Source organism: Papilio machaon, chromosome 24, assembly GCF_912999745.1.
Source record: "Papilio machaon chromosome 24, ilPapMach1.1, whole genome shotgun sequence".
Lineage (NCBI taxonomy): Eukaryota > Metazoa > Arthropoda > Insecta > Lepidoptera > Papilionidae > Papilio > Papilio machaon.
In genome coordinates, this window is record NC_060009.1 from 3299731 (window position 1) to 3325989 (window position 26259).

The window sequence follows — 26259 nt, forward strand, 5'->3', positions numbered from 1 at the left end:
TTTACCAATCAAACAAGTTGTTGCCGTTAAAAAAATAACTTCATAAATCAAATTAAAAAAAAAATACAACAGTAATTGTTGTCGTAGTAAATCACGGACACTAATTTGAAACGGATCCGTAAACAGCGGCCGAGAACAACGTCAGCCTCCCCTCGCCCCTCGCAAGCACTAATCTCATAAAGGGAAGCCTGCGTGTCTCTCAAAAGGATTTAACAAGCGGCATTCACGACTGCTCATTATATTTTTATACTTTATACCTCTGGTGGCGGACGTAAAGTGCGCTATCAAAACGCGCGAACCCCTACAAAAGGTAATTATGTTTTGATTCCTATGAGAGAGAAAAAAAAATCGAGTATCACAAAGGAGACTAACGAGATAAGAGTGTGCTAAATCGCTCCCCCCTTCGGACCCCTCGCGGATCAATTCAGAAACAAACGGTCGATTGGCGGAGCGGGACGGCTTTATTTCAGAGGCGGAGCTTTCCCCGGACACGCCCCGCCATCCGGCGCGAGGGACCAACTTGCCGCTAGTGGCCAGTCGCCCTCCAACCGCGTCCGCATGCGTACACGATCAACCGCGATCGCACAGTGTGAAACGGTAGTGCTAAATGGAACTTAACGGCGTTCAATGTTAAAGAAACAAAGTTACGAAGATAAAGACGTGAATATGGCGATACAGAGCGTTTCGAGGTACCCTAGCAGCCCCGCGGAGGCGACAGAGCCTCCGAAGGCGTCAAGAATAAGCTTCAGCGTCGCATCGATACTGGCGGACACCAAGAGCAACCAAGCAGACGAAACCGCCGAGATCATCCGGCACCATAGAACGATACCGGAGTCACCTTTGAGACAATCTCCGGCGGCGCAGCCCGAGCTACCTGGAGCGAAGTCTCTCTCACCCAGGCCTTCCTCCCATACATCTCCTCTGAACCTGATCTCGACTGCACCAGCAACGTCATCGGACGACGAGTATGAAGATTCTGTTAACCAAGAAGATTCGATAGTGGACGTTGAAGACCTGCAGAATGGTATGCCGAGTGATGATGAGGAGAGATCGTCAACCGGGACAGATAAAGAGAGACTGGGTCCGATTAGACCTACACCTTTCAGCGCGTTAGCGGCGGCCGCGGCAGCGTACCATGGCCTGGGCTGGCCGGGACCTCCGTCTGTTGTGCCGACATTCGGACCTCTATTCCAATCGCATTTCTCAGTTGGACATATAACAGGTTAGTGTTTTATAAGCTTTTTATACTTTATTAGACACAGTGTTTTCAACACTTTAATTTTTTATTACAAATTACAACAGTGTTGCTCGGATTTTAATTACCGCTAACAAGTGTAACGTGTAGTTTTTGTTGGAGCAAGTTAATGCTGATTTATCGTCACTTTATGTTGCCGACTGACCATTTATCATTTTTTTGTCGTATTGGGAAACGTTCTTTTGTTTCGCTGTTTTGTATATGTTCCCTTTTTAGAAAATTAAAAAGATTTTTTATTGTAGACAAATATAGAGAACTTGCCCTTTTACAATTATTTATGCCCTTTGTGGAGTAGCTGTCTATGGTTTACACTTTGAATCATGGGAGTGTAAGAGAAGGGTTTTAGTAATACTATAATATTATTGATATTTTTGTTTACGATACTTTGGTAGTTGATATGAATGTTGTGAAAGTTTCCTTATCTCGAATGAAGCAATGGAAAAATAAAACAGTTCCGTTCTTTGAACATTTTTTAACGTATGAGAAAATTATACTTTTTTTTTAGGAAAATTAGTCTTTTAATAAATAAACAGCAGAACCCTGACGTATTTGTTGTTTATAGAAAATGATTTTATTTAAACATAGATATAATTTGACAATAATAAAATACAATTAAAGATATTTTGATTTTTTCAAACTAGATTTATTAAAATTATCGATAGGTACCGTCTAATACTTAACAATACCGTCTAATGATAAACACAATTTATGTACATACATATTGATTATAAGGTCTAGTAGGTACTTAATTGAATTTAGAAATAGTGATATAAGAATTGTCGGGATATTTATTACATGAAATAAAAAAATATTTGATTTTGTAGATGTCGTTTTAAAAACGGACAGTTCCGAATCCGTTTATTATGTTTTCGCTTTTTACCAATAGCTTATTAGGTAGGAAAAAACTTAATTAGTAGCGTGTGTTCTTCCAGACTATATTCTACATCTATACAAAATTTCATCAAGATCCGTTGAGCCGTTCTGGAGATACTTTCAAACAAACATCCATACATCAATCTAAATATTCGCATTTATAATATTAGATTGAAAACAATAATTTTGACTATAGCGGTGTATTCTTTACACAAAATTAAACAAGCTTTACTGATTTCTTGTCTAAAAATGAAAATAATATACGCATGTATATGTAATTATTGGGTACAATTTTTTATTTAGATTTATCTGCGTTTTGTTTCTATATTTTAAAATAAATATATGATTACTAACAAAAACAGATGATTGTATACTTTCTACACAATGTGTGACGTCCGTTTATGACGTTATCGTTATTCGGATTCCGCTATATAAAAATACTGCATACACTCGAAAAATTACATTACTCTATTTATTAGTCAAGTAAAGGATGACATTGTCCTAATTTTACTAGGTTATTATATAAATTATGAACGAATATCGTGAACGGACTCAATAAAATTGTAATTTAAAATGAACGAGTAATATAAAATTCTATTAAGTATATTTATAGTGTATTTTATAACTATTATTAAATCAATACCGTCGTATGGAATCATTGACCACATCCTATTGTTTAATAAAATGCTTATTGTTTAAATATTTAATACGTCTTAGACCATATCAATATAACAATGGTATGTAATAATGCGCGCTGTGATACGCTCTAATTTAACTCATAAATATTATGTTATTATTTGGAATTATGATTAACTAGCTATCGCCCGCGACTCCGTACGCGTGGAATTAAAAAAAAAACGTAATAAGTAGCCTATGTATTATTCCTGATTATGTTCTACTTCTGTGGCAGATTTCATCAAGATCCGTTGAGCCGTACTGGAGATACCTTCAAATAAACATCCATCCATCCATCTATTCATCTAAAAATTCGCATTTATAATATTAGTAAGATGTATTTACTTTGCGTATTATATACTCGTATTGTGAAATTATTTTCCCTGTCTATTTGTCTCTCTCCTTCTTCCTTTCTGTGTGTTTATGAGAAAAACTACAGATCGGACTTTCATATGGATGGATGGATATTTGTTTTGAAGGTATCTCCAGAACGACTAAACAGATCTCGATGAAGTTTGGCATAGATGTAGATCATAGTCTGGAAGAACATATAGGCTACCTACTTATTAAGATTTTTTAATTGCGCGGACAGAGTCGCGGGCGACAGCTAATAGTGCAATATTTTTTTAGTCAGAAAACGTAATAAGTAGGTTTCAACGAAATTAAGAGAGAAAATGTTTTAACTATGTTTATGAACGGATGGAAGTTACGTCGCTGATGGTTTTTATCAAGAAATAAAAATTAAAAATAATTTAATTGTTCACAATGATGTAATATTTAGAATTAAAATCTGCAAAATCTAATAAGACGTCCAATTAGAACATGGCTTCAAAGTAACAAAATATTCAAATGAGTTAAAACACAATAGGGAACAGCCGACGAAATCCATCTTAACCCTTTGACAGCCGGTTACGGTGTACAAACAAACAACAGTATGAACAATAAGCCAGACATAAATAACGGATCTGTCGAATCGCGAAAACAATATCCACCCTGCCCTATAAGATGGCGGGATCTCGGATTGAAAACATGGCCGCCGCTTTGCATAAATATACCTGACGGTTTGAAATGTGAACGCGTTCGATAACCTTACTTTACGATTCAATTTTCTTTATTCAACAACCTTTGTCGGATATGCATTCCGCTAGTCTAACTATGAGTTTCTATTGCTGCTTAAGAAGTAATACATCAAAAATATGTATAAAATAAATATTAAGGCATTTTTAAAAAAAAAAGTAATAAAGCAAGATCGTCGGTGGCTCAGAGGTTAACACTTGACTTGCCATTTACCAATGTGTTTTCCGATTTTCGAATTTACATATATACATTTATCCGACGTTCGTACGGTGAAGTAAAACATCGTGATGCAACCTGCATATATTAGGTCCTTACATATGAAATTGGCGTTCTGTATGGGAGGAACAAAAAGTCGAATATTTTTTAATATAATATATTTAATTAATCAAAGTATGAACCATTATTTTCTATGCACTTTTGCCATCTCATAGGTAGTTCATTGATCCCTTTACTAAAAAAACCAGTCGGACGGGAATCAATAAAATCTTTGAAGGCGATTTGGACTGCCCCATCGGAGTTGAATTTTTTCCCTTGCAAGAAGTTATCCAAATTTCGAAAAAAATGGTAATCTGTTGGAGCAAGGTCCGGGGAGTACGGAGGATGTCTTAGACTTTCCAATTGAAGCTCTTCTAATTTAGTAGCCGTCTGTTGCGCAGTGTGTGGTCTAGCGTTGTCGTGAAGCAGCAGTGGCGTGGAGCGATTGACCAGCCTAGGTTGTTTAGCCGCTAGCTTTTCCATCATGGTTTGCAATTGCTGACAATAGACATCAGCCGTAATAGTCTGGCCAGATTTGAGAAAACTGTAATGAACAATACCGGCACTAGTCCACCAAACGCTTACAAGTAACTTTTTTGGGGTTAATTTTCGCTTGGGGCAGGATTTGGCTGACTGGCCAGGATCCAACCATTGCGCTGAGCGCTTCCGATTATCGTAAAGAACCCATTTTTCATCACAGGTAATGATTCGGTTTAAAATACCTTCATTATTGTGCCGGTTTAGCAATGTAACGCAACAGTCGACGCGCGTTTGCCGGTTTGCTTCAGTCAATTCGTGAAGTACCCACCTTTCAAGCTTTTTAATCTTCCCAATTTGCTTCAAGTGAATTAAAACAGTTTTATCACTAACATCGCAGCCTGCAGCTAACTCGGACGTGGTTTGCGATGGATCCGCTTCCACAATAGCCTTCAACTCTTCATTACCAACTTGAGTCTCAGGCCGTCCACGGGGCTTGTTCTGCAGATCAAAATTTCCAGAACGAAAACGTTGGAACCAAAAACGAACTGTGTTTTCTTTTGCAACACGACCGCCATACAAATCATTCACCCTTCGAGTCGTTTCCGCAGCACTAGTGCCACGGCGGAACTCGTACTCGTAAATAATGCGATATTTTAAGTTTTCCATTTTGTAAAATGAGTGACGCAAACAGAAAAAAACAGAAGAAAAAAACAAATTAATGACGGTCATCGAACCACAAATACATGAGTCTATAGCTGTACAAATTTGAATTTGGAATTCCTTACCAAAGAGGAGAAATTCGTGATTAAAGTGGCCAGTACGAAAAACGCCAATTTCATATGTAAGGACCTAATATGTGTGAATTGCCGGCAGAAAAAGACGGCGACGCGGTCCGCCACCCGTCAAGAACTCTGCCTACCCCTCTGGGTTAAAGGCGTGAGTTGTGTAAATAATAAAGCACTCCTTAAAACGCATTCAAAATACAGATTGACAATAAAAAAAAAACAATTTAAATGCAAGTAATACCTAATTATACAAATAAGAAAGGAAGGTAACTTTAAAACCACATTGGCTTGAAAAGCCCCGCAAGTGCAAATAATGGCCGATTAACTGACCGGTAATTGAATAAACTTGTAAGTTGGAGGGTTAATCTAAACAGGGTTGCTTTCATACCCCCAACTCACGCTACGGCACCACAAAGAATTTCATCTAGCATGCATTTTACTGGATTGTACATAAAATGTCTTTTTTTATTCTCTTTTTCTTGTTTATAATAGGAATTATACATTGTTTTGTAACTTATTAGTGTGTGTTTCCACTAGAAGTAAACATATATATTTTTTATTTTAATTAAGTGAACCTAAAACAGGTTTTATTTAAAAATACAAGCTTTCTTCGAGTCTCAATAATGCAAAATGTTTGTAAATTTCCCGTCGCATGCGATTTAAATTGTCGTAAAATTTATCTCACAATATTCTCTCTATATTAAATTAATTATCAGCCTGTACTGCTTGTATACTTACTTTTAGTTCTAGCATTTAATGCGAAGTTGTTATTGTTAAAAAAAAACATATTTAAAAAACAAATTTCCTTTGGTAATGGGTTTGGAGTGGCGTGATCGCGCAATGTTCTACGTCGGCGCGATATGCCCCGCAAATGGCGACCAACACGGTTGTTAGTAGCCTGTTAAATGACACGCTAACTTTTAATATTAACTTTTACGTCTTTCGTAAAAAGAAAACGAGCCTATTTTAATGCCAGATTTTAAAACAGCTTGTTTGTTTTAACAATCTAAGCATTTCAATTCCGAAACTTATGTAAACTTGAAACTAACTTTTATGTAGTAGAAATATTTTTATTTTTTATGTAACAAATAAACTCAAAAACTACTTGTTAGATTTCAAAAATTATTTTCCATTACCCAGACTCATTTTCACTGAGGAACATAGGCTATATTTATTATTAGATTTTATAATTCCGCGCGGAAGATGCCGCGGTCAAAAGCTAGTGTATTACAAAACAAGCTTTCGTCGTGGTTGTATTGTTTGATTATGAATTTTCACTGCAGAAAACATATACAAAAACATATGTTAACTTAAATAAATTCTAAAGTTTAATAACAACTCGTCTTACTTTTATAAATCATTTGAAGTTTAATTGCGAGAATTTGAATGTGTAATTGCCGCTATTCAATTGTTTCGTTACTCAAATTATTCATACATTCAATTGCAAGTAAATTAATTGCTATAATGCTTCAACAATTCCTTAGAATTAACTTTGTATGTACATGTAATTTTACAACAAATAACAGCTATTATTACTTAGTAAATAATCACTAGTAACAAAAGAACTAGTATTATAAAACTATTAAATTAAAATAAATTGCTTTGGTTAGCGTTTAAAGGATTTAAAACTAAAGAGTAAAGATAGATACTAAATCTATGTCTATCTATCTATATATATAAAAGAAAGTCGTGTTAGTTACACTATTTATAACTCAAGAACGGTTGAATCGATTTGACTGAAAATTGATGGGCAGGTAGCTTAGAACCAGGAAATGGAGATAGGATAATTTTTACCCCGTTTTCTATTTTTTATTCCGCGCGGACGGAGTCGCGGGTAAAAGCTAGTACTTTATAATTCCTTATTATAAAAGCTATGAGGTAACTTTACGGTCTTGTATATTACGGATTCTACATAAAACATCAGATCGTCTCTTCACTGCAACATCATTGAAGTATATAATATAGTCGAATTCAATTGAAATAACTTTAATCCTCGTTCCCTTCCCACCCTTTTCTTATTAGGAAAGGATGGGAAGAGGAAGTGGATTTGACGGAAGAGGGGACGTTTAGGAAAGAGAAATATCCTCTTTCTGTGTGTCCCCTTCTCCGTTGATTAAAGGGAGGCAACGCATCTGCATTTGCGGATGTCTATGGGCAACGGTCGCCTCGCTATTTCGACGAATCCAGGTGGCCGTTTGCTCGTTTGCCATCTTTTGATATAAAAAAAATTACAAATCATTTAATACATTTTAATGGCTGACAATGTTATTTATTATCTGTGGATTTGTTTTGGAAAGTTTTAGTTCCTAAATAGATGATACAAACAAATCTTTTTGTAATAAGTCTGTGATGACAATAAAGAAGTAAAATTGTTTAGATAGGTTTGTTACAATTTATATTTTCCATTGAATAAGACAATACACTGTCAGCCATTTTTGTTATAATCAGTAATTATGAGACAAGGTCTAGACATAGACCGATGAGTTCTATAATATGCCCCATTTCAAACAGCGATTTTTTATCACTCTTATAAAGAACGCCTCACATTACTGATCCAGATTCTTTTATTCAGATTTTTTCCCCATTTTATTTATTATATTTGCAAGAATAATTAAAATTAGAAATACAATAGAGAATAATGTTAATTATTAATTGAGCACAGGCCGGCCATTGCGATTGCGAAATTTGCGAAGTATAAAAAACGTCGCGTCGCGCCATGCGCTCGGCCGCATTAATGGCCGACTTGCACGAACCGACTCACATTAATTAATTTTACTTTTCAACAGATTAAATAGTTTTTTATAAAACAATTTATTATACAATGCCCTTGTGTTTTATAAAATTTATAAATTATAAATAGATAAAGCGGTAAGACGCTTACTAAAGCATTTTACCATTACTAAATCCAAACACTGGTTTTTCACATCTTTATGACCAACATTTTATTTAGATTTTCTTCTGTACAAAAATGATCGTAACACAGGATAGTAGAGATGAAATGACTGCCACAAATGGTTCAAATTCACGCACATTTATAAAATTAATTTTAATAAAATAAAAAAAAAACTTTTTTTTAGCCAAATAATTTATGCATAACAGCGAAATACTATTAAATAATGTCTTTGTTTTCTAGTTCACTACTTATTTGGGCTATTTCTTTAAAGGCAATTTAAAAAAAAAATAACCCGAATAACAAAACATTCCAACTTACAAGCAGACATACTATACATGATCTTGTATAAAAAAACACAGAGTAACACAAGGTCCTTTGCCCTATATCTCTGTAGAAATCAGCCTCCGCGGACAAAAGGTGTGCCCTAACCACTGAAAAATAAAACGTAAAATAACCAGTTCTCTTATCGGGACGCACAATAGCGCTTTGTATAGGGCTGCCCTTACAGCTCTTAATTATAATAGAGACAGGAATTTTCGCGTTTAATTCTTTTGTCAAGAAATTCAAATGTATGACATTTCCGACATCATTTACGGTTTTGCCAAGCAAGTTAAACTTGTGTTGTAACCCTTTGACCGCCGGTGATTGATTATATGGACGTTTACGAAGTTATAAAATAGTATGTACCCTTCAGTATATTACTAAAAATGCCTTCGGTAAAAGTACTCTGTTATTCAAGCCTACGCAGAACCGTATTTGAAATAATCATGGCTTTGATAATGTCTAATATCAGAGTGCGAAAGGGTTGACAATATATTTATGCTAAAATGTGAAGGAAACACTGTCTAAGTTTTTATTGGTCAGGTACTTTGAGTTTAATGTTTTATTACAACTTTAATCTAGCTCAAACTCAAGAGGGTAGGTAGAGATTATAATTTTTCATTAACCTTGAATTTCTGAGACTAAAATTTTAGAGAATACAGAGATTTTGGCCTCAGAAGCCCACGGTTAGTGTGGTCGAGGCACTCTCTTTCTTCATCAACAATCCTACATTTACACTAATTTCAAGATATTTTTAATAATAGAATAATATTACATGTGTGATATTTGATGTTCGTATTTTAATATTTATAGCAATTTCAACACATAATTCACATAAAAAGTATGCAAAAAACCATGTTAAATAAATGACATCAATTAGATGATATCGTAAATATCTCATGTATTTAGAGCTCATAGTGGTGTAGATAATTACAAAATATTTAAACATAATACTATACAGTTAATAATGTCACAAAGTCACTAACCTATATATTAGGTCCTTACATATGAAATTGGCGTTTTGTATGGGAGGAACAAAAAGTCGAATATTTTTTAATATAATATATTTAATTAATCAAAGTATGAACCATTATTTTCTATGCACTTTTGCCATCTCATAGGTAGTTCATTGATCCCTTTACTAAAAAAATCAGTCGGACGGGAATCAATAAAATCTTTGAAGGCGATTTGGACTGCCCCATCGGAGTTGAATTTTTTCCCTTGCAAGAAGTTATCCAAATTTCGAAAAAAATGGTAATCTGTTGGAGCAAGGTCCGGGGAGTACGGAGGATGTCTTAGACTTTCCAATTGAAGCTCTTCTAATTTAGTAGCCGTCTGTTGCGCAGTGTGTGGTCTAGCGTTGTCGTGAAGCAGCAGTGGCGTGGAGCGATTGACCAGCCTAGGTTGTTTAGCCGCTAGCTTTTCCATCATGGTTTGCAATTGCTGACAATAGACATCAGCCGTAATAGTCTGGCCAGATTTGAGAAAACTGTAATAAACAATACCGGCACTAGTCCACCAAACGCTTACATGTAACTTTTTTGGGGTTAATTTTCGCTTGGGGCAGGATTTGGCTGGCTGGCCAGGATCCAACCATTGCGCTGAGCGCTTCCGATTATCGTAAAGAACCCATTTTTCGTCACTGGTAATGAATCGGTTTAAAATACCTTCATTATTGTGCCGGTTTAGTAATGTAACGCAACAGTCGACGCGCGTTTGCCGGTTTGCTTCAGTCAATTCGTGAGGTACCCACCTTTCAAGCTTTTTAATCTTCCCAATTTGCTTCAAGTGAATTAAAACAGTTTTATCACTAACATCGCAGCCTGCAGCTAACTCGGACGTGGTTTGCGATGGATCCGCTTCCACAATAGCCTTCAACTCTTCATTATCAACTTGAGTCTCAGGCCGTCCACGGGGCTTGTTCTGCAGATCGAAATTTCCAGAACGAAAACGTTGGAACCAAAAACGAACTGTGTTTTCTTTTGCAACACGACCGCCATACACATCATTCACCCTTCGAGTCGTTTCCGCAGCACTAGTGCCACGGCGGAACTCGTACTCGTAAATAATGCGATATTTTAAGTTTTGCATTTTGTGAAATGAGTGACGCAAACAGAAAAAACAGAAGAAAAAAAACAAATGAATGACGGTCATCGAACCACAAATACATGAGTCTATAGCTGTACAAATTTGAATTTGGAATTCCTTACCAAAGAGGAGAAATTCGTGATTAAAGTGGCCAGTACGAAAAACGCCAATTTCATATGTAAGGACCTAATATGTGTAATTAAGAAGATACACGAGGAGTGGATAACACAGACAAAGAAAACCAAAGACTCGTCGATTCCACCAACATAGGCGTAGTGAGGAAGAGCTAGGGTTTTGGGGGAGCTGTCCAAACATGTGGTAAACAAGTTTATAAGTTGCATATAAATACTAAGATGCTTACAATCCTTATAGATCCACATAGATAACTCAAAAACTACATGTATGAAGGTTTTTCATCAAAAATTGGACTAAACGTTGATAATTGACTAACTAGAAAACTAATTAAAAATATTAGTATTATTAGCTAGTATTCTAGACTTAGCCTAGAATCCTAGATCATCAGCTGGCGACACCCTTACCTACTAATGATCTATAATAAAACCAAATGGAAGATAAAGTCAATGTTGATGTACTCACAGTGTACTTTTACCGTAGGTTTTTGAAACCAAAATCCCAGTTTAAAACAACTTGTTATCTCTGTTTTGTCAAAGGTAATGACAGGGATAACGAAATGTTTTACACAAAGTTTTTGATTTCAGAAACCATAGGTTACTGCTTTAATTTAAGTTCAAAGAATCCATTCGTGTCATTTAAAGACAAAATAAATTGACATGAAAAGAAACAAGCTGTTGACAGCCCTGTCGCAACAATGGCAACATTCTCAAACTCGGTATAATACGCGTTAATGCCATGATTACCAGTATTTTCCTATTTGTTTATGATCCAGCATAATGGTCTATTACGAATGTTAAATTACTGAACGAATGAACGTTACGGTATGACCAGGTATTGATTAACAAATAATTATTTTTGCCGACACGCCGTTTCTAATGGTCGATGCTTATCGCCTTATTTAATTGGGGGAAAACGTACCTTTGATATTCTGTTGGTTGGTTGCATTTGCAAATTTGATTACAAGAACAACGTATAGAATTGTGTAAGTAATCTAATATAATCAGAAACCGTTCAACCTTGACTGAATGGGTAATACTTGAGTCCAGAATGTACCTAAGTGTTCATTTGAAAATGTACTAGGCTAAATATACTCTTATGATGGTCGTAGGAAGAATAAAAATTGAATAACTTTAATGTTTTTCAATGTACGTTTCTTCATCGTACGACAAAAATTGATTATTTTTTTTTTGTTTTAAATATGGTTTAGAAAAATATTCCATTATTTAATTTGCTTCAATTCAAAATATATATAACTATAACTTAACAAAAGAAGTACTAATTTTGATAAAATTAACTAAAATCGATTTTCCGATTCTGTGAGGACTTGTAAATAAAGTCGATGTAGCGCGAATCGATTCCGACTCGATTCGAAAGGTTTGACGGTTCGATTCGTTCAGCGGGATCGTGTTGACATGGCGAACATTTTGATTAACTTGAATAGAAATCGGCATATTTACGTTAATGTGTGCCCCCCTTTTCAACTAGACATACTTTTATTTATAATAATTTTAATTATTAAAATAACACAAGCATAGCCACGGTATGGTGTATAACTTTAGTGTAAATCTCTACGACAATTAGGCCGAAGCCGTTGCAAATTTGTCTCACATTATTATACGTATTTTATTTAAACTAATTAGTGGCCAGTAATGACATAACGCGGACCTAAAATGTACCTTAAGTGTAAACTCGAAGATAAATACGTCCATATTTGTCTATCAGAATAACTGTAAAAGCTTATCGCACCAATGCGGTCTCGTTAGGCCATGTAACCTGAAACCCTATTACTAAACATTACAACAATCAAAATTGAACCTTATCAAAACGTTGTAAGTGTGAAAATGCTTTAAGCTCAGTTTGAGGTCTTTTTTTTGAACCGATACTCGCACGATTGCCTCTCCTAATTGGTTCTCCATCTGTTTTAATTCATTTCTGCGATAGTTTTACAAGTATTTTATTGACGCGTGGCTCCCTCTGGCCGCTGGATGGCGTAACATCGATTAATCGATTCGTTTGCTTGCGAGTCGCTCGATTGGTCGCCCGGAATCCGATTTAATTGTTCGATTATTCGAATCGGATGCATTTTCGTACGCTATTCCGTTTAATCGAATTAATAAAATTAATGCCAGTAAGTTTTCTTTCATATTTTTAACAAAGTCAATTAACACAATAAGATTCTAAAATACGAGGAAAATTCTCTATTAACCTCACTACTGCATTATGGGAGGTCTTTTAAGATTGAAAAAGGCTCAATTTTCATATAATGTACTTTAAAACTACGAAATAAGAACTAAAATGTGATATTCGTGTAGATAATTCCAGTAGCGTCTTCAGTGACGCGTGCTGCCATCTCTTGGCCGTTGACAGCAAATAATAAATCTTCGGATAACATCAGAGGTGAAGATTATACGGTGCTGGGATCCCCATCACGCCATCCGTGCTTCCTGCACAAGCAAATTAGTAAGGCTCTCGCAGAATGTATTCGCTAATCACCTTAAAATGCGTGCACTTTACTACAACGAAAATAAGATTGAAAATCGAACGAATATATCGCAGTCGGCAGTAAATAAAGGTGGTGTAACACTCGATGTATATTTTTAGTAGTTCGCAGAAAACGTCGACTTCTAACGATGGAACACAATGAACAGAAGTGTACAGCTGTAGTGTTTTAGTACCCTAGTTAGGTGTGTCTTTATGGTTAGAACGCGAACTTAAACGGTCTTGACTATTTAACAAATGAGGCATAGAACCCGCACACGAATGTACTTTTGACGCACTTTATTTATACTTAAACTACCATTAACAGATAGATCTTTATATTAACAATCTTTTAAAAAGATAAGTTAAAAAATTTACAAAAAAAAAATGTAAGATACTCAAAGGGTTATCCAAACATAAAGATTGTATTTATTTGCTTAACAAAATAAAAAATGATTTAAGAAAAATATTGCTTAAACAATAAAAAAAAACTTTTAAAAGCCTACAACAAAACTAATCAATTCTTATTTAAAATAAATTTTAATAAAATATTTAATTTATTATTAACACGCATTTATATTATTGTATAATTAGCGAAACAAAAATGTTTTAAATGAGTTCATTTAAATATATGTTAATATGAATCGGAAATTTAATTTTTTAAATAAATGATAATAAATTAGAATCAGTAGCACATTAATTGTTGTTTATTGAATCAATATGAACAAGGAAATGTAAGTTTTTCCAAATTATTTAATTAAAATTAGTACAACTTAATTTTGTTCAAATATCTTGAACGCGACTGACATGAATGGAAGTTTTGTTTATTCTCTATGAATTATTTTTTACTCTATGTGTATATTTTTGTTTTTGTACCTTTTTATGTATATAATATTATGTATATTTTTTTTTATTTTAAGACTGTTTTTGTGATTGCTTTTCAAACTCGTCGATGATCACTTCGGTGTTCGCGCCGCTCGTTTGCCCTCTTGCGCCTCTCTTATAAAAAAATAAAAAAAACTATGGAAAAAGGTAATCAATTTAAATATTTATTTACAGTTTGGCTGAAAAAAAAAATTATAACTTTAATTCAATGACAATTTTGTGACTTAAATTTGTTTCCTTAAATTTTAGTATCGGATTGAAAATCCAGACTAGATACAGTCCATGGAATAAAAAGAATTTTATTTCAATAAAGCTATTTTTAACAAAAAATGTAACCACAACCGCGGGAACAAGCTAGTCGAAATAAAAGTATTAAATTGATGGTCAATATGCCATTTTATCAATTTAGTTAAAGCGATAGATATTTGACATTTAAATAACATCAACGTACTAATATATGCTAATTTCTTTGTTATCATAAATTTGACGCTACTGTATATGTTAAAAAACTACGCTTACTGATCCAACAAATCTAATATCGATTAGACATCTTGCTGTCTCTGATTTTTCCTAAGAAAATGAGCGGGATGGCAATATACACAGCACAGATTTTATTATATTGCAGATTTACCTTTACTGTTCACATGAACAAAGATGAATAAAAATTCAATTTAAAATACATTTCTTTTCGTATAGCATAATGTTTATAATACAACTAAATGTAATAATAAAATGAAATGTAAAATTTTATTAATGTGGATCGTATGTTTTATACATAACACTATTGATTTAAATGTATGTTGTTGCCTTTTTATAAAGATAACAGAGATAATATTCTAAAAGGTGTTTTTATTCTGATTCAATTAAATACCAAACTTACTTTTTTACTTTGATGTTTTATGGAAACTAATATTAATATATTTAAATGATCAATACATTGAAATGAATTGTGTATAAATTGTTAATGTGGCTGAACTGGTTTTAACACATTTACTTTATGAATAAAAAAGAATGAACAAGTTGAAAATTTTATCAAAATTAGCGCGGCAATTATTACGAAATATCAACTAAACATTTTATAGTTTCACACAAAGGTAGAACAGCGCATAAGTACAGTAGAACAGTTTAGTATTTATATTCGAATTTCACCGAAATATGAAACTATATGTTAATTATAAAGACTGTCTAAACAATTTTTAACTTTATAAGGGCTGTAATCACAGACTTATCAAAAACAGACCTGTTTGTACCATCAATAAAACACTGATACCTTACACAATAAATTCATAGACAATAAATAATTTTCTCAGAAAGTGAAACGTGTAAATATAATTTCTCATTTCCATTGAATTCAACTCTAGGTAGGTACTGCTATTGTTTGAACTCACAACGAAGAGACAGTACAGCCTACTAGACGAAGTTACCTGATCGTAGTAACATAGCGATATTGCTAATCGAAAAATAAAAAACGTTTTGAACTAACAATAAATACTTATATGAATTGTGCATGTCACGTGTTTTTATTCCTATTTATTTTCACACATTTAGACGATTTTAGGAGCGATATCGTTCATCGAGAGTATCTTTGTCTACAGCTATGTTTTTGCAGTACAATAACTATAAACAATTGCTATACTGTACTGTCTACTGCTCTGTCTCTCTGTTCAGTCTGTGTGTGAAACTAGCATTAAAATTAGAAGGCAGTTCTCTAAATGGAAATATTTTAATGTATAAAGTTCCACGAAAGGTCCATCGGGTCATAATTTATGTTCGTTGAACGGAATCGTGCGGCGCTGGCTCGCTCGATGACAAATGATACGATTCGCAACGCTTAATTATAATTAAGTTTAAGTTATAATTTACGATTTTAGTGAACATATAAATTGCACTCATAGTTCTATAATTATCTCTTAAGTATTATCTTAGTTAATAATAAAAGTGGAACTAACATAGTCAGAGTTATTTGATTAGTAAACCTTTAGGGCATATTTATTTGAAAAAAAATACACTTAGCGACTGTTAATGACAACACTTAAGTACTTTGAGTTCGGTAGTTACACTCTTTGGAGATTACTGCAAAATCACGTATACATAATGTCACAGCGCCATCTATTATTATATAATTGAAACTACTTCAGTGAACCTATAAACAACATTTTTGCATTTAATTAAGTCGACACATGTTTTAATTTCAAATATGTTATTTGTCTACGATTGAATAATAATTTCAATTTGATGTAATCATTAGCCGACCATTAAACCACTTTATTGAGATGTGATTTTTACTGGTTTTAGATAAAAAAAAAATTATATCTAATATATAAAATTCTCGTGTCACAGTTTTCGTTGCCATATTCCTTCGAAACGGCTTGACCGATTCTCATGAAATTTTGTGAGCATATCAGTAGGTCTGAGAATCGGCCAACATCTATATTTCATTTTTTTATTTTTTGTTAACTGCGCGCGGACGGAGTCGCGGGCGACAGCTAGTTATTCTATAAAAGAACTGGTCATTATTTAATTACGAATATTTAAATTCTACGACATAATTATTCTATTTATGTAAATAATAATTAAATTAAATATTTATTTTTATTTTTATGAGAAATGATACCAAAACCGTTTTAAAAACATTTTATCGATAGATATATATGTCCCCAGTGTTTTGGTTCAGAGGCTACCCTAAGTTAGAGGTTGACTAGGCCTTAGTTAAACACACTGACCCAGTGCGGTTTGATGTCAACCAAATGAAGTTATTCACACATGTGTAGTTTGCAATACTTTTATTTACCATAAAAACGTTATAAACATTATCAGTAAAAGAATTTAAGTCAAGACGTAGATATTATAAAAGTTTTAATGTGTATGTATTTGTAAGAGAGAGGTAGAGGTAGAGGCCGCGGCGTGGGAGTCCTGAGAGCGCCCCGTCGCGATCGGCGCACGCGCATTAACGTGTTCATTTATTAATAAAGTCATAGCAATGAAATAACTCGACACCGATCAATATTTATTTTGTTCATTACAATCTATATTATCCATTTAATATCTATTAAATAATGTTTCTTTTTTTGTATTAGTGTTATCAAAATGAACACACAAAAATAAATTCCAATGTAAAAGAGCTATATTTGGGGTAAGATTTTAATGCGAACTTAACAGCAATTTTTGCTCTACCTAGTGGAGTATTTACTATGAGTTATCTAGTAATCATTGTAGTTACACATATATTGCCATCCCTACTATTCTCTTTGAAAAAAAAACATAGACAACACTGTTTTACTGCAAGTGTTACGGCTGGCGTCTTGCATAGTAAAATTGTCTTACATTTTTACTTCATATAAATTATTATAAAAAGTGAAATACTGATTATTCTAGATGGAAAAATAATTATCTGATTGTATTAATTATTCATACAAATTATGCACGGTAGTCTTGTCTACATTTTATAAGGCCAGTCAGAGACGTCCTGCGGCGAACGTGGTTAGACTTAAGTGAGGTACAAACAACATTATAACGTGGGTAGTCTTTACCGTACTATAACTTGACCACGAGATGTGTAACACGCACATTAAAATTGATTTAATAGACATTTTATTTCTTTAAGATGTTATAAAGTTAGATATTTTAAAGTAGAGCCACTTTTGACAATATCTAAGATTCATTTCTATTAAATGTCTAAATTATTAAAACAATGGAACGTTAAATTTCGTACATGGCTGTCGTTACGCCATTTATTTTGATTTTTTAATATTGTAGAATAATGGTTGGTAATATTATATTCCTATATAGTTATCCAATAAAATGCGATGTTCGGAAATAACTGGAATTTATGAGTTTTTACTAAAAATGGAAATGCAGTTAGTCTATTTCGACTTTGAATTAGAACGAAATGTAACGTTACATATTCAACTAGTAGGAAAAATTAAAATGTTATTTACATTAAATGAAAGTTTAATCTAAAAGCACTGCTAATACATACCTTACAATTTAATTATTACGCATAGATAAGACCTCAAGATAAATACGAGACATCCGAGAAACGTTTAGAGGCAATACGAATAACTCACTTAGCTGTGAAGTCGAATTCAAAGCATAGTTAAGACGCAGTAATTGCACCTACCCGCACTATGCACGTACGATGAGCAACAAAAGTTGTGCAACTAATTATAGAAGGATTCCCAATCAATTACCGAGCGTGCAATAAGAATGATGTGACTTCGTTTGACTGTACAGGGTCGGCTTGACTTGCGTTTGTAGTTACATTAATCTTTTAGTATTAACACTATTTTCTTTACAAAGAAATACGGTATGGTAAACAGTCTATGCATAGTAAAAAAAACTCCGGTATTAAATTAACTTAAAAAAAATAAAGTAACATTATCTTTGATCGTTTAATTCTATTTTAGGAACAAAAATTTTATTTAAAAAAGAAATGTAAACATTTGTGATACATTCTCTCCAATTAAAGCAAAAAAAAAAACTTATCGATTTATTATTTATCGAATTTCTAGTTCTAGATTATTTAACTTATTTTTTTTATAGGAGAAGGGGGCAAACGAGCAACGGACCGAAAGTTATTGTAATACTTTAAGTTATAAATGCGTTACTAAGGAAGCCTCTTAGAGTAGATTTATCATTGTGTAGATATAAGGCGTAACAGTTAAAGGACTCTGACTGTGACAAAAACAAATTACACATAACTTAGAAGAGATATCAAACAGTTACCGTAATAAATCTATTAACAGTGATATTTACGAAATGAAAATTGGCAAGCAATCTGTTAAATAGTTTAACAATGATCGCAATAATACGAATGTATAGACCGACTAACTTATCTGACCCGGTGGGCACAAATGACACTAAATTACAATACCTCATTTTCACTAACAAAAAATTATCACGAGATCCTTGTCGTTCTGTAGTTACCTTGTTATGTTTTTTATTTTATATATTTTTAATAGTATAAGATGACGAAGCATCGGTCATGGAAATTTTCCAAAATAGAGAAGTGAGCTCCCCATTTTTGCAGATTTGCAAATATGTTGCCTAACTTTAATCAACAGAGTAAGGTAAGCAGAGAAAAAGAATATTTCCCTACCTATGTGTATATACTCACACCAATTCTTTCAGATGTCATATTCAAAATGTTATCGAGCATCGTCTCCATGGCCAGATATGTTTGTCAGACTATAACAAGGGTACTGAACAAGTGAGGCGCTGTCAAACGCTCTCGCTGGCTTGGAGCCAAAATACTAATGTCCCATTGAATAGTGCTATTTGTAAAGTGGCCCGAGCGAGACGGAATACTGTACACACGTATAGACACACGCCATCGCTCGTTAATTATTGAGCCACAGAACTAGCGATTTCATATGAGTAAGATATTAGAGCAAAGGATAATAATTGATCCAACAAATCTTTAGTGGTTTTTTCAAAGTTATTAAAAGGGAGTTTTGTAAATGTGACAGATTAAAGTTGACAGATAGTTGTACTACTCGTAGTTTATGTGTGTTAACATCACGTTAACTTGTCAATAGTGTATCAAATTCCAGATATATCTATCAACAGAAAGTGGCTCTAATTACAACCACTAGATTTAATCTCAACAAACAGAACAAATGAAACCGATTAAAAACAACTTCTTTTAAAACTAGCTTTCGCCTGAAAAATCCGACCGCAGGGAATTAAAAAAAAAAAACATATTAAGTAGCTTGTGTTCTTCCAGACTATGATCTACATCTATGCCAAATTTCATCGAGATCCCTTAAGCCGTTCTGAAGATACCTTCAATCAAACATCCATCCATCCATCTAATGTTCTAAACATTCGCATTTAAAATATTAGTAAAATTAAATTTATTAAAATGAAAGTCGCGTTACGTGTAATAAAATCACGCAAAATTTAATATTAGAGAAATATATGACACGGCTTATAAATCTGTTTGTTTTGCTTAACACTGTAACAAATTCTTATCGATTTAACATACACCTTGCAAAAATAATATTAAAATGTTATAACTAAATACGGGACACGGTTCGTGAAAATTAAAACGTGGCGACAAATAAAATATTGTAATATATCAAATTGTGTGAGACGTTTGAATTTGATACGATATTGATATATTTAATCAAATAAAACTACGGTATATTTGAAAAAGTTTTTATAGCACATGATTTAATTTTTATTCTTCGATACAATGCATATAAAATAAAATCATGTTTGAAGTTTTACACTATAAAATAAGTAATTTCTATTTTGAATAATTTTTCTGGCAAAATATGTCTTTTTTCGCTTTTTGTTAACTATCTTAAAACTTCCTGATTTCTAGTTGGTCTAATAAATTTCGTATACGACAAATAAATAAAAATAAATACTGAAACGACTCAACAAAGCGCTCTATTCGCTTTCTTCGTGGCTTACATTTAGGAAACGATTGAGTTCGGTGATGAATGGTCGAAGTGAGAAGAGTTCGTTTGATCGTCTTATAAATATTGTGGGTGTAGTCGAAAGGAATTTTAGAACAGCTCTTAATAGTCTCCTTGTAAGAGTTAGGCAGTTATTCACGGACAACGTTTAGATGCGACGTAAAATATGCAAGAGCCGCACAGTTAATTATTTGTTCAAATATCGTTGAGGATGTTACTGATTTATCGATGTTTAATTTATATTTTCTTGCATTAAATTTTGTATAAACGATGTCAGTTATCTTGCTAATGTATTAATTCGTTTAAAAGGAAACCAGATAGAAACTGATACAAACAAAAATTTAAAAATAACGACTTCGAAACTATACTATATTGTTTTAAACTAGTCTAATAATAGTTGCAATATTATTTATATTTCGTAATTTACGTGTAAATTGTCTTTTAAAATAACTGATCATTTCTTAGTATTTCGTTGTATATAAACATACAAATATATTTAAAATGTCGAGTAATATTAATATTAAATGTAACTACATACACTTGGACATCATACAAATACTAAATCACTAACTATCAAAGAATCTTGTACAGACAACAAAAACGTCGGACGAATGATCAGAACGTTTAAAATATTGGAATGAATGACATACCACGCCTCGCACGATTAATGGTGATACGCGTACAAAAAGCAAACACACTCATTAATATATCAAGTGTCCTTTTAGTCGCGTAAATACAGTCTGAACAATCAAGGGATGTACCGTGCGCAATTCATCTTGATACTTGATAAGATTAAGCGTCCGTCTTTAATTGAAGTTACTTTGCGACTGAACTACAGACCTTTTATTTAATTGTAATGATTTAATACCGCACTCAGAGATCATTAATAGAGTAATTTAGTGTTGATATCTCTTATTTATACTAAAGGACGCCCTTAGGGGCTTTTTAGCGACTGTGGGTCTGTGTAAGGATTAACTCAAAACTACTGAACCAATTTCAAACTTCTTTAATTTGTATGATTCTGAGTAAAATAAAAGTAGGTACCTTATATTGTTATAAAATATAAAAAAATCTGTAAAGTCGAAACGCTATTAATCTCACTTATATAAATGCGAATGTTTAGATGTATGTATGGATGGATGTTTGTTATAAGGTATCTGCAGAACGGCACAACGGATTTTAATGCAATTTGGCTTAAATGTAGAACACAGTCTGGAAGAATAAATAGGCTACTAATTACGTTTTTTTTTAAATTCCGCACGTACGGAGACGTGGGCACCAGTTCGTATATAATAAATGCAAACAGAATCACGGATCATACTAGTTAAGCTAAAAAAGTATCAAAATGAAAGTCTTCCATAATTCATTCCATCGTTTAATACGTTTTTTAAACATACGAACAATGGTTAATGTACTTAAGAGTGTTGGAAACGTCTCATATTTCTTTCGACGCGTCCAAAGTCACAACACGCGTGTTATTCAGAAGTTTAAACATCTGCAGCCGATATCTCTTAAACAATTAACAAGAAAACGAAGGAAGACACGAGTGCATGTATTTTTAATGTGTGTAATTTGGAAGTTGGGGATAAAATCGGCCAGTACACACTTCTGTCGAGTTTTAAGAAAAGAGTAAAATTTTTTTATTTTCTTTTTTGTAAGCTACCTATGACATTTACTATTGGATGTATGTTTTGTTATAACTTTTTTAAATTTGCTATGAAAAACGACTTACCGTTGGTTTCTGAAAGCAAAATCGCTGTATGAAGCATATCGTCATCCCTGTCATTATATTTGACAAAACAGAGATAATATTATGTTTTAAAAGGAGATTTTGTTCTTAGAAACCCAAGGTTTGTGCGACTGTTAATAAAAAAGTAATAGAGATTAGAAGTAACTACCTACTGTTACATTTCATAGCGTAGTACCGAACTGTCGGAAACCCGCAATATGTATATTGTACTCTGCTTAATATAAATTGATAAATAACAAAATTAGCAAAATAATAGTCAAATTATTCACATTTTTAAAGTTCCTGAGATAACAAAAGATTTTAAAAACACAAATCAATTTTTTCATTGCGTATTTTTTATTTGAATAAAACAAATGACACTCGGATCTTCAAAAATGACGACCAGAATTCAGAGAACACGAGCTTGTTATAATTTCGTGTCCAAACTGTCTGAAATGACATACCTTAAAGGCATGTTAACCGCCAATTCTTTATATTCTTTGGTGTGATTTTTTTTAATACGTTCAGTTTTACGTAATTAATCAAAAGTAAAGTATTGTTGGCTGAATATCTTTGCGATCTTTGCCTCGTAATTTCTCGTGTGTATCCGCCCTTATATTATTTTAGTCTCCCTTGTCGTCGGCGCTCGCTTTGACGTCTAAACACGACATTAATACACTATGACTTTTTCTTCCCTGTCACATAATTTACTTTTTTTGTTCCTAAAGTTTTTTTCTCTGTGGCCCATTAACTATTAAGCGAAGCTCGTTCGTTTGACAAGTAAATTAATATGTTACTTTTGTTAGCGCCGTGACAAGTCTAATATTTCTATAACAAATAATACTAATATGCTAAACCGCGAAAACGATTTCACAATTTGTCATAACGTTAGCTAATTCCAACCTTATTATCAGCGTTGTTAGGTTTAAATTAAAATAACTATGAAAATAAAAAAATTATAAAACTATCCAAATAGTTTATAGTAGGTAATAGTATTAATAAAATTAAATGACAAAGTGTTCCAGACTACGTTAATAAAATAGTTTCAAATAAAAAACATTCTTAATGTGTTACGAAATATTATAAACAGGTAAACAACTAAATTGGTTGAAACATCCGCGAATATATTATACAATAGCTAGAGCATTTACTTTGCAGTGAAAATATTAGGTACTCAATAATTTTTAGACTAGCTGTCGCTAGTGACTCTACGCGGTATTAAAAAAAAACTTTGTAAGTAGCCTATGTGTTCTTCCAGACTATGATCTACATCTGTGCCAAATTTCATTTAGATTTCAACCGTTCTGGAGATACCTTCCAACAAACATTGGATGTATGTTTGAAGGTGAAGTAAAAAACGGTGTAACGATATATTGGAATAGTCACTTTTCAAGACACCTTTACTACAGCAAATGATAACCAGCTCGCAACGATTAAGCGAGCAATTTGCTTTCTAATTCCGATCAACGCTAAATAATTTAAAAGTTACAGTCGTATAGATGGTATCGGTACTGGACCGTGCATTTTAACCTTGGAAGTTTTTTTTAATGCGATTTATTGAACAAAGAATGACATACCAATGGTCGTTCGGTACCTTTTGTACTCTATTTTATGTTGTTTTTTAAACGGTTTATTATTTGCCGTTTTGTTTCGAATATTTGTCGTTATTACTCATTGCTTTACTTTAATATTTGATAGCTGTTGTCCGCGATTGCGTCCGTGCTGATTAAAAAAAACTTATTAAGTAGCCCATATAATTTTACATGTTCTACATGTATGCCAAATCCGTTGAGCCGTTCTGGAGATACCTTCAAACAAACATCCAACCATGCATCTAAACATTCGCATTTATAATATTGGTATGATTGTAATGTCAATCTTTTACCTCATAAACCCTTTTATATGGAGAGTAATTAAACATTCGTCTGTTGCTTTTACTTTATTCTCGGAAACAAATGAATAACAACATTGTTATCAAAAGCCCAGTAATCTGATATAGCTCATTAATTAAAAAATAATTCGACATCCGTTTCCGATATTCGCTAATCATAATTTCGTCACAATTAAATTTGTACCTTCCTGTAATGTTCTTAGAGTCAATTATTCTCAAAAACTAAATTCGGCATTCGACTCCAAATGCAACAATATATCATTATATTAAAGATACACAGAAAAAGGTAATTTAAACTCATCCTAATAAGGTTTACTTTTGTTTAACAGATGCCAATGGTGAGCCGCCTAAGTTGAAATGCAACTTGAGGAAACACAAGCCCAACCGCAAGCCGCGCACGCCCTTCACCGCTCAGCAGCTGAGGGCGCTGGAGAGCAAGTTCGTCGACAAACAGTATTTAAGCATTGCCGAGCGTGCTGAATTCTCGTCATCACTAGGACTCTCTGAAACACAGGTCATTAGAAATCAGAGGAAATCTGACGTCATTAGTCATTTTCACCAATACGAAATACAACTATGTATATAATACGTCTAACTGAACGTACCACGACGACACACATTTCAAATTGGTGTTTTTTATATACCAGATAGGTATCGGAGGTGGTTTAGATAAGAAGCAATTCCGCCTTTCCTCTGTGGTTAGTGTTGTGCCGGTGTTGTGTTTTTAATCCTCTTTCCATTTCCACCCCCTTTTTTATACGGAATGGATGGGAAGGTGAAATGGATTTGACAGAAGAGGAAATGCATAGGAAGGAGAAATATTCGCTTTCTGTGCGTACCTTCTTCGTCTCTCCCCCTCCTCCGTCGTTTAGAGGAGGGAAACGCATCTGAAATTGCGGATGTCTATGGGCAGCGGTCGCTTAGTTATTTCAGCGAACTCGGGTGGCCGCTCGCTCGTTTGCCAACTTATGACTTACCCCTAAAGTTAAATAAAAAGTATGAGTTAAATTTTAATGTAATTTTTTCTTTTTCAACAGGTCAAAATATGGTTCCAAAATCGTCGTGCGAAAGCGAAACGAGTTCAAGAGGCGGAGATTGAAAAACTCAAGATGGCGCAGTTTTCCCGCCATCCCCACCATTTGTACCCTCATCCTGCGCTTCAACAGTATTTCCACCCTCACCCCTTGATGGGGGGTGGCCGCCCCATGCCGCACATGGGCTTACCGCCTCACCTGTCTATGGTCCAATCCGCCGTATCGGGCACCTCCTCGCCAAGCACTCAAACTAGCGGACAGCAGTGAACTTTTTAATTGTCTATGGATCGAATCGGTCTTGTTGTGAATTTGTATACGGTATTTTAATTTTAAATACAATTGTTTCTTTAATTTTTTTTGTCTTGAGAAATTTCTTGATGGCCAGTAATATCGAATTAATAATTACTTTATGTATTTTTGTTTTAAAATAACTTTATAAATAATAAGAATGCCGTATTAAAATAATTGCCAAATAATTTGTCAAATTGGATTGTGAAGTCTGCATCATTTTCGTATGGAATGTATTTGATAGAAATAATATTGTGAATTTTAGATATTGTAAATTATTTTGTAAATAATAATATAATTATAAGAATTAAATATTACCGAAATCGTTTCTATTAAGTTAATTATTGTATAATATTGTTAGAAGTCATACAACCAAATTTTTTAATTCCTATATTATGTTTTTAATTTTCCCAGTACAAAAACCTATGCGACGTGTAGTATATAACTTACAAGCATTTTATGTAAATATAAATGACATATAAATGACAGCATATTATTTGTACTTATGTAGTTAAAATATATCAATTTCGCAAACGAAACACGTTGTTTTAATGTTCCTGAAACGTCTAAAATAAAATTTCAGTGTCGACATCATTCTTTTCTCACTGGCTGTAATCAGCCTGACTGATGCTCGACTTCTATTCATAAAAACAATGTACTAATTTTGCAATCAAGTCAGCTGATATTAAGCG

General features: G+C 33.3%; 1 protein-coding gene across 1 annotated transcript; it reads left to right on the forward strand.

Moving 5' to 3' along the window:
• The first annotated feature begins 539 nt into the window (after positions 1–539).
• Positions 540–25681, forward strand: LOC106720491 (muscle segmentation homeobox). Its single transcript, XM_014515207.2, has 3 exons — positions 540–1222; positions 24575–24759; positions 25283–25681. The coding sequence occupies exons 1-3, from the start codon at positions 628–630 to the stop codon at positions 25544–25546; spliced, it is 1044 nt and encodes a 347-aa protein (XP_014370693.1). The 5' UTR covers positions 540–627; the 3' UTR covers positions 25547–25681.
• Positions 25682–26259: the final 578 nt, after the last annotated feature.